General features: G+C 39.4%; 1 protein-coding gene across 2 annotated transcripts; it reads right to left on the bottom strand.

Annotated features, from left to right (window-relative positions):
- Positions 1-229: 229 nt before the first annotated feature.
- Positions 230-18006, bottom strand: xirp2b (xin actin binding repeat containing 2b). 2 transcript variants are annotated; one of them, XM_017424439.3, is made up of 9 exons: positions 17837-18006; positions 15518-15674; positions 14876-15004; positions 14130-14216; positions 13522-13579; positions 13322-13410; positions 3454-12808; positions 1837-1967; positions 230-1656 (listed from the first exon to the last, which is right to left on the bottom strand). In XM_017424439.3, exons 2-8 carry the CDS (start codon positions 15566-15568, stop codon positions 1876-1878), a joined length of 9861 nt encoding a protein of 3286 aa, XP_017279928.1. In that variant the 5' UTR covers positions 15569-15674; positions 17837-18006; the 3' UTR covers positions 230-1656; positions 1837-1875. The 2 variants fall into 2 exon arrangements, with proteins under 2 accessions (XP_017279928.1, XP_024863445.1); XM_025007677.2 differs by having other exon boundaries at positions 13322-13407.
- Between the last annotated feature and the right edge of the window lie 377 nt (positions 18007-18383).

Genomic DNA, 18383 nt, shown 5'->3' with positions numbered 1-18383 from the left:
TATACTGATGTCCCAAAAAGAGTCTTCTGACCTCCTCCTATCACCTGCAGACATCTCCACACATGAGTAAGTATAGCAGTGCTTCCTTTTTATTCTTAACATAGATGTGCCATGGAGCTAAAGCTTCTCCTATCATGATAAACTGGTGATCATTTGGTTTTCTTATTACTAATTATTACTTCACTTTAGACCTTAATAACAGCAGATACTAAAGAAACAAAGGAAGCGATAATATTCAACATTTTTATTGCTCCAGGATAAGCAATGTAATAAGTGAACCAGCCTGACAGCATGACATGATTAGAAATTTTCCTGTACAAAGGAAGGTACAGAATGATGTCTAATCTAAAAAATAACATTTTTTTTAAATTGCAAAATATTTCTTGTTGAAAAATAGGATACAAATGTCTAAAACAAAAAAGAATTTTTACCAATTTACTCATGTATAATATATACTTTCAAAATCATAAATAAAATTATTCCAAGAAGGTTTTAGTTTGCACACCAGGTGCTAAAAAACAACAACACAGAAGTGTTTTGTTGAAAGGTAGTTCCTGACAGAATAATACAAAAACCCAACAGACAGAGACAATTTTATTGATCTGGTATGTGTAAAAAAAATTATAATAATGGGCAAATTTAGTTGAACCAATAATTTTTGGAATGAGACCTATAGGGTGTATAAAAATCTGAGCTGTATGATAAACGTATGATGTCCAAAAGCAGTTAGCATTTTTAAGATTAAAATTTAAGTTTTATAAACAACAATTATTAGGAGCTCCTAAGCCTGATAAATACCACTTTTAGGACAAATGACAATTAATAAAGAAGCTGTAAAACCTGACTTTTCTTGTTGTGTCAAATATTAAAAGGTATATCCGTATTACAGCTGATAATTTCAAACAGAAAAACAGAATGAACTTAAGTGAATTTGGGAAATGACACACTGGATAAGCCACACTGCTGCACAGAAACACTGTTTCAAGTTTACATTCACTTTTTTTACACTTTATCTACCTGCACCTTGCACTTACAATTACAACCTGCTGTTTCTTGCAATTTACAAATATATACAGTTTCCTTTCCTATTCTTACCTGCACGTTCCTTTTTAAAAATCACTTAACTGTATGACCTTCAGCTGAACACTTTCTTGTTTGTACCAACAGGACAGTTCTTTCCCACTTTAACATTAAATATTCTTCTTAGAAAATGTAACTAAACTCTGTACATGACAAATTATATTTCAAAGAACACTTCTGGGAACAGCCTTTCTGTGTTGGTGTTTAGGAGACGAAGGGGAGCTGTCTGAGGGGGGCCACTGTGGTTTTGTTAGCTGAATTTCTTCCTCTATTTTAAAGGCTTTCTTTGGTGAATCGCTCTGTGGGGGCCAAACTACAGATATTTTATTACTGTGGGATTTGCTTTCATTAAATGTTTTTGTCATTTGTTTTTCACCTCTGTGGGGTTTGTCTAGTGAATTTATGCTGCTCATGGAATATCTGCGTTCAAGGGTCTCATCTGGAAGGATAGATCCTCCACTTCCTGAGGGAGGCTTTTGTCCAAGACCGTTACTGTAGTTCCCTGTGGATTTGAGGAGTTGTCTGTAATGGGGCAGGCAGTACAAATGTCCATGAAGAGAGACATAATTTCCCAGGCTGCAAAACCAAAAACAAACATAAAACAACAATCTTTATTTACATACTGATTTCATAACCTCAAAATCTTCAATTTTACTGTCATAACCAAAACTCTATTGCTCTTCGTTAATGATCAGAAATGACCACATTACTATATGAAAACAAACAAAAATAAACTTCTTCATGATTATTATTTACCTTAATTTATTTTTGCAGTGCTCACAGCAGAAACAGGATTTATGGTACTTTTTTTTGTCCACTATCAGAGCATCCATTGGATAGGCTCTCCTCCGGCAAACCGTACAAAGCTCCGACTTCGGAACTCGAGTCTGTTTCCCAAAGAGATAAAATGCAGATCAATAGTTTATTTTTGGTATTTGAAACATATCTCATGTGCTATAATATGCATTTTGGGGTGCTTCTCCATGCAGCCAGTTAAACTCCAGTTAGAAATGGTAAAAGTATCAGTTTATAGTTGAATTTGCAAAGGTATGTTCAACTTTAAACCTCACTTTTTCAGTCTTTGTGAAAATACTTTCACAGAGTTTTCATTTTTTAATCATACATGTATGACTTAAGCAACTGTTCAAAACTCACAAATTATAATTGTCCTGTTAGAAATGTTCATGAAATGGCTTTATTTTCTGCAAACTATAGTAACGTTTTCCTGTGTATTACAAACAGTATATCAGATTGTTTCCCCTTCTTTAGAAAGTTTTTCATGATTAAGAATGATATTAATTCACTTGTAATCTAATTTTACCCAATTATTGGTTGGCTGCCAACCTTAAGCTTCATTTAGCAGTCATTATCTTGGTGTTTTTCAGTCAAACCCCACCAGCTGAAAATGTAACAAATGTTACAATTTTGGTCCCCAATCGAACCAAGTCTACCTGACTATCAGGTGTGAATACAGCCTAAAACACCAAAATACCAATGGCCAAAATGAAAACCACAAGGTTTCATATAATAATATTCTTTGTTGCTGCCAGATCTGTGCCACAAATCACTCTTGTTTAGCACATGTTTAGGCTTAAACTAACTGGGTTAATGTAAGTCGTAGAACTTGGTTGCACGTATGTGCTGTTCTGTTTCAATCTCACCATGAGCAGAGTCAAAGATTGTGTTTAACCAAAACAAGTGGACTTTCATGCAGCTCTCCAAATGGCTAGAGATGCAGAGCCTTTCGAAGATGGCACTATAGCTGAATGATTAAAAGTTAGCACCAGTCAAGGAGGGCTCAAACCAAGCGATTTCATAAAAGACAAGACAAAGTGGACAAACCAATTTAAAAATTAATAATCATAGTTGAAAAAGAAAGATAGAGCTAGTTGACAAATTCAATACTTTTAACACATAGTTTCTTTTTACCACAAACCCACATTACTGCCCATCATGAGTTCTGTCGTTCCATAGCAGAGCAAGGCAACAAGAGCAACAACAACCAAGAGTAGCTCACTCCAGATTGCATCACATATTCCTGAGACTGCCTCCGAGTGGCAGCAACATGCTATGACATGTAAATGTCAAAGCATGTTGCTGACCAACCTAATTAGTTGGTCAATGGTTAGTTTACTATGGTACAAAATCACACATGCATAATTTCAAACAACTTGCATTACAAAGTAATACATAATTAAAGAATGACTTGAAGGTATTGTTTGTTGAAAGCACAAGCACCAAAAAACTAAGTAAATTAGCAAAGCTACACATGCACCCTTCAGCCTCTCTGCTAGGGTAGTTGTAGACACTTTGAACTGCAGAATCCATAGTCCATGCGATTATTTTTTGCTCTTTCATGCCATGAACTTTTACCCGACGACACAGTCTCCATCTGATGTGACACAAGTTGTGATGTTGTCTCTTCAGATACTGTGTAGCCAAGGTTCTTGAAAACTGCCTCGCTCTCTGTCCATGTTTTATGGAAATTCCTCAGTAACCGTTCTGTAGCATCTTCATCATAAGTTTCCGTTCGCTTGGCAGCTTTTCTTTTAACGACATCAGCGTATGAAAAAGGCGTCTGCTGGGTTGAGATGCTCTCAGAGTGCTGGGCCACAGCAGTCACCGTCCCGGTGACCTTGTTACCAAATTCATCAACATTCGAGAAGTGTTCTGTGACTGTTTTGGTTTCTGAGAAGCCTGACGGTTGTGCTGGAACAGTCTCTGCCTCAGTTTTCTGAAAAGGCAGAGGGGTGCTTTGCCTTGAGCCTCCTTTTGTCTCCAGGGGGCTTTCCCTCTTTGAAGTGTCTGCTGTTGTTTTACTCAGACTTGACACAAGCTCCTCCTGATCCCTTTTCTCCTCCCTGAATGAGGATATTTGCTCACCCAGTTCAAAAACATTTTTAATAGCCTGGATGTTAAAAGTTGGCATTTCCTGTTCTAAGATGTTTGCACTTCCTTCATCACAATCTGTGCTCTCAGTGTCACAGCGAAGGGACACTGCAAGTTTCTCTTCTGGGGATTCAAATTTGTTTACAAGACCAGACACATCTGCCCTGAGAGGCTCATCTTTTTCTTTATTCTTATTTTCAGCCTCCCACTCCTCCAACTCAGGGCCCAGTCGTTCACTTATCATGATGGGCTCCTTACGCATATAAACCTTTTTCATTTCAGTTTTTTGTGCTTCTTCAAAAAACTCTTTCTTTTCCTTGACAGATGCAGAAGATAGTTCATCGTCATGGGATTCTTCAGTAAGATCTGGCTCATTTTCAGCTGCTGGCACATGAGTTTCAGATCTACTTAGGATGTCGTTCACATTTGAGTCCTGGGTTCCATTTATGTCATTCTGTTGAACTTCTTCAAAAAAACTCTCTTTAGGCTTTTGTATTCCAGTTAATATCTCTGAAGCCTCTGGTACTTGGGAGTCAATTTTGATTTGCCGATGGAATGTAGCAGGAGATTCCACTATCTCCGATTTCTTCTCGGGGATCGGACTGGTGAGCAGTGGTGGAGGGGTGACAACCCGTGAGAGTTTAGCAGTCGTGTCTTTAAGCCGAGCCAAATTTTCTGCCTTATCAAATGTCGGAGAAGGTGTGATTCTGGTGATGCGGGATGTTGGAGTGTCACACCTACGTGGCGGCGGTGTTGGAGGAGTGGGTGGCCTGTGCAGCAGCGTTGGTGACGGCGTCACTCTCTGGGGCGAGTCGGTTCTTCTAATGGACTCAATAGTGATGAATGTTGGAGAAGGCGGACGCATCCTGAGCGAAGGCGAGGGAGCTCGAAAGTCGACAGATTTGCACAAAGTTCCTTCTTCCCTCCTGCTTTCATGGGAGGTCGTCTTTTGACTTTGGGTTTCAATTTTGGACGAACCAATGCTGATCTTGGATATTCTGGTTGCTCCTGTCAGGCCACAAGTGGATTTCTCTGAACCTAGCTCACATTCATGCTTCTCCATTGTTTCGCCTGACAGGTGCATCAGTTTATTTTCTGCAAGTTTCCTTACATTTAAAAGAATCTCTTTGTTCTTTTGAGCATCACTTTGTGCTGCATTTTGTTCCAACTCACGCTTCCTTTCGGTGGTTATGAGCCAGTCTGGCAGTGAGTTTAGCAGACTTTTCACAGATTTAGAATGAGCCTTCTCTGAAGTGCTTTGTATCTCTGTGATTTGAGAGATTAACACTTGGACCTCTCGTCTCTGAAGTTCCTTCTTTCTCTCGGTTGAGGATTTCTCAACTTCATTTTGTTCTGACTTGACTGTCACAGTAATTGGGACATCCCTGCTTTCTTTTGCTTGTTCCTCTGCCCTCTGCTGAGTTACTGTCACTCCTTTCTTCTGAAGCCCTGTCTCTTGTACTTGAAATACTTTGTGTTGCAGGGAATTCTGGTCGTCTTTGCTGTCAGTGGTAATAACATCTTCTTTGATTTGAACATGCTCGTCTTTAATACTTTTGTGAATTGGTTTGACTGCTGTTGATTTCTGGGTTGGTTGAGTTATGTCAGATGTAACTTCTGTTGATTCTGTCTTTGACTCTGTGAGAATGTCTTTACTTTGACCTTGCTGTGCACCCCCTTTAGACTTTTTGGATTTCTTTTTCTTCTTCGCAGGAGTTGGAGGTTCCGGTTGGATGTCAATGTCGCCTGCAGGAGTTGCAGCAGCAGGAGGAGATGGAGAAGCTTTCTTTATCTCCTGCTTTGTCTCTGCAGCTTCCTTCAGTTCCACTTTCAAATGTTGTGAAGCACTCTGCTTCTCGCTCTCATTGGACATTTTCATTTCTGCCTGCTTCTCTTGTTTGTTGTTGGTCTTTTTCATCTTTTGGTTTTGTTTGCCTGTCTTCTCATTTGTATTTGGAGCTACTTTGTCTGTTTGCACTGGGTGATTGTAAACATTTTTCTGTCCCTTGGTGGAAGAATCATCTGTTTTCTTCTTGTCATTTTCACCATGTGTTGATTTTGACTCCTTTTCATTTTTATCTGCTGGGATATTTTCTACTCTGGAGACGATGTTGGGTACCTGCTTTGTCTTTGTTTCAGGTTTCACTGCTTGCTGAGGAGTTCTGTTCTCTTTAGTGTCTTCTGATTTGTTGGAGCTCTTTGTTTTATGATTTTGAGAATCTTTCTTTGCCTGTCCAGGTATGTTTTCTGTTTTTACAGCATCAGTGATTGAGGTCTCCATTTTACCAGAGAGACTAGAAGAAGCAGATTGTTTTAAAGAAACAGAACAAGCTTCCTGCGTTGTTGTTTGCATGTGTTGTCTGACAGCGTTGACAGATGAAGTCTTCTGCATAGAGACAACATTAGTAGTGTCATTTGTTACAATTGTCTGTTTGATAGAAAATTTAGTTGCAGGGTCTGCAGTGATTTTCTCATTTTGGGTATTATTTGAGATAACAACCTGCTTGGATAAATCACATGAGTCCACGTGAGCACTTATTGCTGCCTTCTCATCTTTTTCCTGTTGGACTCCTGAGCTGCTGTAATTTGGCTGCTCTGTAGTGGAAAGCATTTCTAGAGCAGCGCTGACAGATTCATGTAAGAAGGTGGGGGACGGAGTGGTTGGAGGTGTGCTTTCCTCCTTCAGCTTCCGGTACTTTTCTTCTGCTTTTATTAACGGTGTGTGGAATTTACTGGTCTTCCCTCTTATGAAGGGAGGAGGGGAGGGCGGTGGAGTAAATTTCACAGGACTGATGTAAACTTTCCTTAGAGGCTGTGGTGACTCTGGTGGTGGAGGAGGGATTTCACGTGAAATGGTTTTTGACATTTCAGTAGTTGTTTTTATTTGGATTTGGCCACTTTCCACCCTTTTCTCAGTTGAGGACTGCACCTGATGTGTTTGACTGAATTCCACTTTCGACTCCAGCTTTGGAACTGGGTGCAGTGCAGGAGCTTTAACTTTCTTGACTGTCATTCTTTTCGCTTTTGTTGGTTGCACTGGCATGCTCTCCAGCTCTCGTTGGGATGGAGGAGGTGGGAGGAAGTCCTGGTCCCCTGGAAGAGGTGGTGGAGGGGGTGGAGGAGGAAGGTGATCAGTATCAGTATCAACGGTGGGAGGAATAGGACTAGGAGGAGGAGGAGGAAGTAGGTCAGTGTCTACCACTGGTGGAGGTGGTAGAGGTAGCTCAGACTCTGATGCTTGTGTCTTTAACATGTAATCATCAGTTCTTACTCTGGTTTTACCTGGTTTTATCATCCCCTTTGGGTTGGATTTAAGGTTACGAAACTCAGTTTTTACAGTTTTGATGCCATGGTTTTGGGTAATAGTTCTGTGCTCCATTACAGTCGACTTCTCCACCTTTATTCTAACATTTTTTGCTTCATTAGTGATGGAGTGAGTTTCTTTAGATGTTTCAGCCTGTTTTGCGGTTTTTATCTTTTGTGCATTTCTCTGTGCATCTGGTTTTAGGTTTTTCACTGAAGGGCCCTGCTTGACTCTAATTCTTCTGTACGTGCCATGCCTGATTTTGGGAGTTTCACGCTGTGCTGTTTCCAGCAGTGATTTAATGGTGCCTTTAACATTGCCCTTAACCACTTCTTCTTTTTCCAGCTGAGTTTGCTCCTGTGTTTCATATAATGACTTTATTGACATTTTGATGTCCCCTTTTACATCTCCCTCGAGGCTTGAGCCTCGTTGCATCCTTGGCGAGGGTGGAGGCTCCATAAAGATCTGAATCGCCCCTTTCACGTCTCCTTGAACATCTATTTCCTGTTGACAAGTTTTCTTCTCACTGGAGGCATCTTGTAGACTTTGCATTGCTGTGTGAATATCACCTCTCACAATTTCTTCCTTTTCAACCTCCCTCACTTTTTGCTTTGCCCGTTCCAGAGATTTCAGCGTGGCTTTCACATCTCCGGGAACTAAATCTTCAACAACGACTTCAACTCTGGATGTTGCTGAATTCTCAAGGGATCTCAGAGCCCCCTTTATATTTCCAGGTATTATATCTGGCTTTTCCACCTCCTTGTAGCGTCTCTGAGCCCTCTCCAAACACCGCAGAGCTTTTGGGATGTTACCTTTTACCACCTCCTCTTTTTCAACAATCACTGTCTGATTTACTGTTTCAGACAAAGAGTTTAAAGCAGCCCGTAAATCTCCTTTGACTATCTCCTCTTTTTGGATTCTTTCCAGTGAGATAGTTGGCTCTGACATGAACACTTTCAATGTGTTGTGAACATCTCCTGGTATAACATCCTCTACTGTTCTCTCAATTTGCATTTGATTTTGAGTAAGGATGGATTTGGTACCCTTGATGTCGCCCCCAATGATCTCCTCTTTTTTTGCTGTGTCAGATGGAGTCTCATCAGGGTCTAATTGGAGCTGTTTAAGATAGTCAAGAGCCCCAGATTCAATGCATGTAGAGTAAAACTGGACGTTTCCTTTTTCCATGTCATCTACCTTTATCTTCACTGCCTGATCTGGCCTATCTAAGCTTGATAGTCTTTCAAGAGTTCTCTTTATATCCCCCTTCACTATGTCTTCTTTATCTACATTGACATTCTCATGTTTGTGCAGAAGGGAATAAATTGTCATCTGTACATCTCCTTTTTCATCTTCCTGAATGAGTATTCCCTGTTTCGCTGATCCACTCTCATCGAAGAGATTGTTAATGGCTTCTTGGATGTCACCACGCAATATTTCCTCTTTTTCAACATTACTAGATCGTTCTTGGCTGAATAGCTGCTGCACTGTTGAGCTGATATTACCCTTTTCTTCTGAATCTATGACTATCTGTCGGTCCTTGTTTTCCTGCTTGTTCAGAAGGTTCATCATTATAGTCTGCAGATCTCCCCTGATGATTTCTTCTCGTTGAATCTCTGGAGCCTGCTTATTCATTAGCTGGTATTTTGCCATCCTTACATCGCCAATTTCATCAGCTTCAATTAATATTCCCTTTGACTTCACCATTTTCTGACTGTAAAGCTCCTCAAGAGTTCCCATGACGCTTTTTCCCAATATTTCAGTCTTTTCTAATTTAGTCTCATTAAAATCATCAAATGGTGTAGTTTCAAAGAGCCATGTTGTTGTTTTTACATCCGCTTTGGGAATTTCCTTTGAAATGACAGTTGTGTGCTCATCCTCGTCTGTCTCTTTAATGTGGTCAAGGGGGGTTTTCTCAAAAAGCCAAACTGAATGTTTGACATCTCCCTTTGCAACATCCTCCTTTTTAACTGTTTCAATTAGATTGTCAGAGCTCATGCTTCTTATTTTGTCAATAGACTGGGTTTCGAATTTCCACTTAGCGGTCCTGACATCACCTTTCTGTATTTCACTTACATTAACAGTCCTAACAGATGCTTCTAATGTGGTGTCAGTCTCAAAACGCTGCTTATTCACTCGAACATTGCCCCTTTCAATATCTTCCACTGTTTTTACCAAAGGCTTCTTTTCATCAGCAATCATATCAAGAGGTTGTGTCTCAAATTTCCACTTGGCAGACATGACATCTCCTTTTTGGACATCCTGCTGTGTTACAGATTTGATTAAATAAACCTCATCTGTGTCTTTAATAGCGTCAAGTGGCTTTGTTTCAAACAACCATCGAGTTCCAACAACATCTCCTTGTTTTATCTCTTCACTTGTGACAGTGGTGACCTCATGATAATGACCTTCCTTGTCCTGAATGGCATAAAGCGACTGGTTTTCAAACATCATTGTGTAATTTCTCACGTCACCCTTCTCATCCTCCTCACAGACAATCTTTTGGCCTATCATTCCTTCAGTTTCAGAGGAAGCCTCTTGGATTTTATCTAATGAATATGTCTCAAAAATAAACCGACCCTTACCTACATCTCCTTTTTGTATATCGTTTACAGTGCGGCTGTACATATCGTTCTCCTGGCTGTCATGTATGGTATCAATGGATTGGTTTTCAAAAAGCCATTTGCAGTTCACAACATTTCCTCTTTCTATGTTCTCAGTCTGAACTCTCTTGAGCTTTTGCATCACTTCCTCGGATGTAGAAGACATAATTTCAGATGTTTGGTTTTCAAAAATATACTTTTTCCTCGACACATCTCCAGATGCAATGTCTATCTCTGTGACACGTTTAAAAGACTCTTTCTCCTCCCCAGTGAGGTCCTCCAAATTCTCTGTCTCGAAGAGAAAACAAGCCATTTTCACATCTTTTCCTCTGATTTCCTCTTGGTTTAAAGTGCGTGTTTTTAAAACTGTTTCTGTTTCATCGTGAATAGCGTCAAGCGCTTGTGTCTCAAACAGCCATGTGCAGGTTTTGACATCTCCCTTACGTATTTCCTCAGATTCGTTCTCATCTCTTAGCTCCACTCTTTCATACAGGATGTCCATTGGTTTAGTTTCAAACAACCACTTGCAGGTTTTTACATCTCCCTTCACAACATCGAGGTTTGTACTTTTTCCCACAGTTTCTTCTTCTTCAATGTTACTAAAGTACTTAATGGCATCAAGAGGTTGTGTTTCAAACAGCCACTTTGCAGTTTTAACATCCCCAGACTCGACTTCTTGTTTGGATATGCCCTTAATAATTTGGTATTTTTCAATACTCTCATCAAACTGATCAATTGGTCTTGTTTCAAACATCCATTTGTATGTTGTTACGTCTCCTTTTACAACTTCTTCACGGCGCACTGTTTTAACTTCATGAAAGTGCCCTGAGCTGTCTTGCATGGCATACAATGCTGAAGATTCGAAGAGGTTCTTGTTTGATTTAACAGAACCGGATGTTATGCCCTCTATGTGAATTGTTTGAAATTCTTTATTCGTGTTCAGTTCTGTACTCTCAAAGATTTGCTTGTAGTTTGACACATCCACTTTATCTATTTCTTCCAGGTCAATTGTTCTTATAATTTCTTTCCTTTCCTCTCTAATTTCCTCCAGAGGTTGGCTTTCAAATCGCCATTTCTGATGTCTAACATCACCTTTCTCCTCATTAAGTGCAACATCTTTTTTCAGTTTGCCCACTTCTGCCAACTCCTTCAAGTCTTCGCTTGGAACTGTTTCAAAATATTGTCTGGCCGATTTCACATTACCTGCAATAATTTCTTCTTTTGTCAGAGGGCGGGTATTTGAATCATCCTTTAAAGTATCCATTGGCTGTGTCTCAAATACCCAGCAGTTCCTACGAACATCTGCTCTGCAGCTTGTACCATCCTCTTGAGTGAGGTCATCAACAACATTTACAGTACGAATAACCTCCTTCTTCTCCTCTCTTATTTGTTCTAGAGGTTGACTTTCAAAGCGCCACTTTTGGTGTCTCACATCCCCTTTCACTTCTTCATTTATTGCTGCCTTTTTAAGTTTTCCAACCTCAGTGTAGTTTTTTCTGGCAGCTTGGGGGCTGCTTTCAAAAAAGTCCCTCGCAGATCTAACATTGCCCCCAATAATGTATTCCATAGACTGTGGTCTGGCGTTGGAGTCATCCTTTAGAGAATCTGTTGGCTGTGTTTCAAAGACCAAGCAGTGTTTACGCACATCAGCTCCAGTGATCTCTTTCTTCTCCATTTGTAAACCTTTCCACTCACTCAGAGAGTTTAAAGTCTTTATCTCAAACAGCCACCTGCCCCAGTCCCCCTTACTGTTGTCCTCCATGGAAAGGCTGCACACAAGTTTCAAAGGAGTGACGTCACTGTTTGCCATCTCCAGAGGCTGGGTATCAAAAAGCCAACGTGAAGCAATAGAGTTTTCCAATTCAGTTTCAATTTTGCGCACAGACTTTATTTCCAACATCTGGCTTGATTGTCCCATGATGACACATTTAAACTGAGTATCAAAAGTACTGGTTATAGTTTTATATTCTCCATTAATTTCCTCTAACACTGACCGTAGGCTCAGCAGGTGGCTCTCATCAATGGTTTCAGTGTGGCCAAGACCTTCCATGAACTTACTGTCAATCATGTAAATTGTGGCATTGCCATCCTCTTCAGTGAAAACAATTTCTTTTGTTAAATCCTCCTCTGTGTGCATTTTGTTCAGAGTGTCCATAGTTTGGGTTTCAAACAACCATGTGGCAGCACGGACATCACCTTTGTCAAATTTATTAAATTTGTTTTTATATTCTGTTGAGTTTGGGTTCAGTGAGCCTAGCTCATCTATTGGCTTGGTCTCAAACATCCGTGCTGTGCGTCTCACGTCTCTTCCAACGATTATTTCCTGTTCAATTATGTTATTGCCGTCTTCGTCCTCATCAGGAGTTTCATCTTTAATGGCATCCAGCGGTTTATTTTCAAACATCCAACGCATTGCCTGCACCTCCCCAGGAAGAATATCCTCCCATTCCTCATATTCTTCATATTCGTTCATCTCATCAGGACTGCTGCCATCATCCTCATACACGTCCCCTTGGCTGTCTACCTGGTTGTTCTCAGTTTCATTGTATTCAGTGTAGAACTCTTTCTCAATATTCTTACGAACCTCAGGATGAATGTGTCTGTAAAGACGCTTTAACTCAGACATACTCTGGTGCTTGAGGTAAGCCTCTCTGTTGAATGGTTGTTTGGACGGGTTTACTGGCTCCGGAGGCTCATGTGAGTAATGGTCTACTGGAATATTTTCACTGTCTGATGGCACTTGTAATAAGTCCAGAGGAGGGGGTGGAAGATACTCAGAATCCTCAGCTGGAGGGGGTAGAAAGTCTTCATAATCCATCACTGTGACTGTGCCTTGTGCCGCTTCAGTAGCAAATTCGTTATGTACCTCACCCGTCACCGTGTTGTTTTGAGCCACATTAGAGGACCACTTAGATTGACTGATGCTGCGTCCAATCTTTGTGAGGAACAAAAAGATATTTGTGTGTAAATTATTCTTAAACTATAAATCCACGGGTAAGTGTAACTTACATGTAGCTTTAGTGTAACAACTAAGCATAAAAGTTGAATCAACCATAAATACAGTCGAATGTCATTCTATCCAACAGATTGAATAATTAGCTTTCTTTTTACTGTCTTTTCAGCAGCAAATAACTAAATCACTAATGAGATGTTACTAATCTCAAGATTTTTAGCCCAGTAGCCTAAATGTGTGTAATATTTGTAGTCCAGTTAATCTGCCTCAGGATATTGTTATTATCACATTTTACCTTTCCTTGAGATTCTTAAACTTTACCGGGGAGAGAACTAGGGTGTGAAATTGTTTAATTGGGTTAACCAGTGATATTTACAAAGGCAATCACAATCCTCACATTTTCTTAGCCTAACCAAGCCTAACATTTCCTAAACCTAACAAAAGAGTCACAGAAAAAAAGCACAAAATGTAAAATAAAACACAAATGTAAAATACCTTGATGGGTTTGTGTGAAGCAGCCTCCTCTATTGTTCTTTCAAAGTGATCTCTCAGTTCTTTTGTAGTGTATCTGGGAAAGTCCTCTTCTAAAAATAAGCACAGTCACAACAACAAAGGGAGAGCTTAAATTAGTTTAGTGGTGACAATCAATAGAGAATAGCCCAAAAAAAAAGGGAAGGTTTTTGATAACTTCCTACCTGTTTCGTTTTGATGATTTTCATAACTGGATGCCAAGTTGTTGTCATGGCAAGTTACCTGTATGCATTTTAAATGAAAATGAATCTTTAAAAGTCATTTATGTCTCTGAAGGGATTCAATTTTTTTTGAATAAATGAAGTAAACTCAGTGTAATCAGTCTGACTGTTTACAATTTAAAATTTTACTTCACATGTTTGTCTAAAGGTGGTATCTCACTGGGCTGTGACTCTTGGACGCTAGTTGGTGACTTAAACTCAATAATGTGAGAAAACAGACAGATTTTCAGTTGCAGTCTTACTGAAGTCTGAATATTTGCAACCAAGTCACCCTCTAGCCATGCAGTCCCATTTTGCAATATCAACCTTTGAAAATTATGATATATTTTTGTGTGCATGGCGAGCAAAACTGTATTCTAGGTTGTACACATCGTTTCACTGTCCACCTCCACCTATATCATACCTGACTCAAACAAGGTCTCAACATCTTGGCAAATGTTGCAAGATATTTGAGAGACTTCCTCATAACTACTCTCCCACAGTCGCAGTCCAGTGAGATACTACCTTCAGCAGCAAGCTTCTTGCAACACCACATTGATAAATATGCATACCATAGTTTCTTGGAAATGTAGCTGCTGACTGCCTGGGATGACCTGCTTGCTGCCACTTGACACTGTCACCTCTGAGGTTGACATTTCCTGTTAGGGCAAAGAACATGTTTGTCAAACTTGGTAAAAATACATGTCTCAAATGCGCGTTACTCAAATGACTCAATCCACCACATCATCCGCCTTCTTTTTATGCCCACAAATGTGCGTTTACTCCAGTCCAATTTACTGTGCCAGTCAAAGCTTATGAGTGTACCAGTGAACACCATGCAGAGGAGATGCTGGACCAGATTGCTTACTGCACTTTCAAATGACTGATCACAGATGGAGGCAAGATGACAAAGAATGTGCCAGTCTGTTCAGTCATGCTGTTCTTTTGCAAAATAACAGATACAAATTCTTTTATACTGCTTTGTTAACTTTCTCTCTGCAGAAATGAGTTACAAGATAAGTGAAAGTGCCCTGGAGACTTTATGGAAGCTGATAGAAATGTCAAGTTATGCCTGCTTCTTAAGCCTACACATTCTGGCGGAGGGGCAAAAAGAGAAGCAAAAAACCTCGCTGGCAATACTCAACTAAATAAATTCATTTTCACTTCCAAATTTCCCATGCACACAGTGTATACAGAATGCCAAATGTTAGAGTGCAGCAGAAACCAGCTCAGGCAGAATGTTACCACGATTCCAGCAGTTATCTCTTTCAAGCACTTTGTATCAACCTAACAAAGCTTATTGTTGTGAAATTTGTACCTGCTGTGTTTTGTTGTGAAAATGAAACTGTGTTACATTTTGTGTTGATGCAGTTTCCTGGGTTTCAAATTGTTTCTGCACACTTGCAAGTCCCCCAGGCAGGGAACAGACTTCTGACTCCTCCATGACCTAATGAAGCAAGAAAGATCATTATCTGCCTCCGCTTCTGCATGACCTGGAATCAAATGCTTGATAATTGGGCTTTTTTCTGACGGACATGCATGCAGTGCAGACTGCTGTCAAAAGCTTGTGCAACCCATAGACTGTGTGTTTTTCTGTTCAAAGACACACAAATTCACTGTGTTTGTGTATTGGCTTCAGAACTCTATAAGAATTGTTGGAAACTTTCTCTAAAGAAAGAAATATAGTCAGCCTGTTTATTTAATTGCACCATGTTTGCATTGTTCAACAAACTGACCTCCTTTTCATAGATGCAAAACTGGTATCATATCCACCCAAACAATGATGGTGACAAAACACAATGCAGCTATTGCACAACTCTAATTTATCTAAGACACTTTAAAATGGGAAAACAAGCAAATTGAGAAGTTTAATTAGTTTACTTTTTAATTGCAGGTGACTTTTTTAAACAGCTAATTTCTGGATTGGAAGCAACACAAGTGCATGCAGAAGCCAAAATACCCCGCTGGGGATGGTGTTGTCTGCTCGCTTGGAGACAGCTGCCTGGTACATGGCCTCACAGTTAGCCCGTGGGATGGTGTCTGCAGAGTGAATCCTGATTCCTCTGGTTTCAAACTTTCAGGATATCCTGCCCTGGTTTAACTTTTACTGCCAGCAGCTGAGACACATAAAATACAACATTTAGATAAAAAGTCTGTTTTAATTCCAGCAGTTTCCCAATTATTTTTATTTGCTTGCTTGTTTCATCCAATTTTTGAGAGCCAAAAATATTCTGCACAGCACAACTAAGAGGATCAAATCACTGTAGAAAAAAAAAAAAAGGGATTGGTTTGAAATGCTCTTAGAACTTCTCAAATAAAAATCCTCCTACGTCCAAGAACTAGCCAAAAACACACAACCACACCAGTCTTCCATTTAAAAATCTCAAAGATCATGATATATGAGCCATAAAACTGCTTACAAGATGCTGCTGCAGTGCAGGAGGTGCTAACACCACAATATTCCTCTGAAACATAATTTAAATCAGCTGCACGCCCGTGTCCTGACATTCAGTTACGCCAAGGATATGAGCATTTTATTAAAAGGGTTGTAAACAACTATCCAATGTCAAAGTCATCGTTATGCTGTGCAGCAAGTTTTGATGCATGCCTCCTGGGTGAAAAACATTTGGAATCAAATGATGTGAATGTTTTGTCTAATTCACTGAGGTACTTATTATCCTCCTGGATTAATGAGCACTTCAGTTGTTTCACAACACCATGAAATTATGGTTTAGATCATTTTGAGTTTTTAAGAAGGTCATGATGATGTTGTATTTTCAAATTGCTGTGCAATCACTTATTACAAACCCTGTTTATAGATCACAGTTCTAGTCTAAATAAGTGTATTTTTATGGATTAGGTAATCATGCTTTTTTTTGCTCATTTAACCTTAGTCATAATTTACCCCAGCTGTCTGAAAACAAAAGCTTCTTCCTCCTCCTACTGCTAAGATCCACAGCAAATCCATTTCTCTATTCTAGGAATCTGATGCATTCACTTCACAGTTCTTGTTGACATGAAATGTGCTGATGCTGAGAAAAAAAAATGACATTAACATTAGGTGGTTTTGCTGAAACCTTCCCTGTACACTCAAGAATAAATTTCTCCCAGTATATAAAAAAGAAAACATTCATGTTTCTTTCATTGTGAGATTATTGAATACTTATAATCAGCTGAATAAAATGTCCAGATTCATTTTCAAAATTATTTCTGGCAGAAAATTGCTAATTTAATAACAAGATATAATTTACCAACCCCTGAAAACTCAGTAAAGCACAAGAGTCTGTAATGTGGCTGCAGGATCAAAACTGCCCATTTTTTATTCAATCACTGTGGCTATAAATGTCAAAAATAAATGTTTTAGTTGTGTAAGCTAATTCAATAAACTCAATAGAATTTCTTTCTAGAGATATTAAAAACAGATACATTTATCAAGTCATTGCTGTATCACTGTGCTTCTATTAGCTGCTTTTTATTGAATATTTTTTAACTTTTCATGCTAGCAGATGCCAATTTTGAGCTAATCAAGTTTAGCCTTGGATAACAGATGTTTGTGTCATAAAAAGTGAATCCAATTAATTGAAGCATCTATGTCTTATCTCCTGTTTTTGAAAAGATTTCTGGTCCGAGGCATAAAACTTTGAAAAACTGGAAGAAACTAAACATGTCAGTTGAGTCTGTCAACAAGCTTAAGCTATCACATGACATGTCATGTTGGGGTGAGAGCTCAAATAGCAAGAAAGTGAATTTACCTCGGCGCCACACACTTGCAAAAATAAATCAAGCCTATTTTAGACTTTACCATGATGGGTCGTGTTTCTCTGTGAAATCAAGAGGAAAGCTGGGAGGTCAGGGATTCACTTTCCAAAAGCATTTAGAAAACTTACACTGATGGCCTTGTACTTGAGATTGAATTTTCAATTATTCTTCTGATTTCTGTGTTTCATGACCTGTCACTGATGATATTAAAAAGATTAACAGCTAGAACTGATAGTTTAGTGTTCTCCGGTTGGAATTGCTAAACAGAAAAAATTCAGTCTCTCCTTTCACTAAAAGTTCATCTAATTTAACATTTTTGTCAAACCTTGATTTATAATTTGCCTCTAAATCCTTTTAAAGAATGGAAGTGCACTCATTCAGAAACAGTCTTTCATTCTCCTCCCTGCTGAATAACTATTTGTCGGTGTTCTAAAAACATAACTCAGAATCCGTCAAATTTGTATATTTTCACAACATTTAACTGATCTCAGACAAAAGCACCTCCTTAAAAAATGCTTACCAGGGAAGGATGATGCTGAAATACAAAAATATCTGTTCAGAAAATAAAATCCCACTTTGAGGCCACTGCACCCCTGGCCTGCAGGGTCTTTCCAAGTCAAAAGCAAATCCCAGTCAGTGATGGAGACCAGCTCCAGTTCTCTGTGTTCAACTCTGTCCAACGAGCAGACAGTGACAGCTGATTTTATTTTAGACCCTCCGCCCACTTGCAAAAGATGGTTCAGGGGTGTTTTTTTTTTTTTAAGGGAGTAAGACTTCAAGCCTCCAGTGTCAAGTCCCAAGAAAATCCATACAGAAATACTTGCTCCGACTCCTTTAGAGACAGTTGTACACAGTTAAATCAGGTCATTCAAGTTTCATCATCACATCTACCACCAGACTGCATACCATAGTCCAGCAGCTGCTGCTGCCTGTCATGACATGCCAAACTGTGCATTTACAAATCTCCAAAACAAATATTCTAAGAATCCATCATCATTCACTGCTCCTGGTACTCCCAAAGCAGAACAAACTGGACATCAAGCAGGTGCAAATTCATGAGACATTAA

This window comes from Kryptolebias marmoratus, linkage group LG6, assembly GCF_001649575.2.
Source record: "Kryptolebias marmoratus isolate JLee-2015 linkage group LG6, ASM164957v2, whole genome shotgun sequence".
NCBI lineage: Eukaryota > Metazoa > Chordata > Actinopteri > Cyprinodontiformes > Rivulidae > Kryptolebias > Kryptolebias marmoratus.
This window is presented reverse-complemented; position numbering and strand designations above follow the sequence as displayed.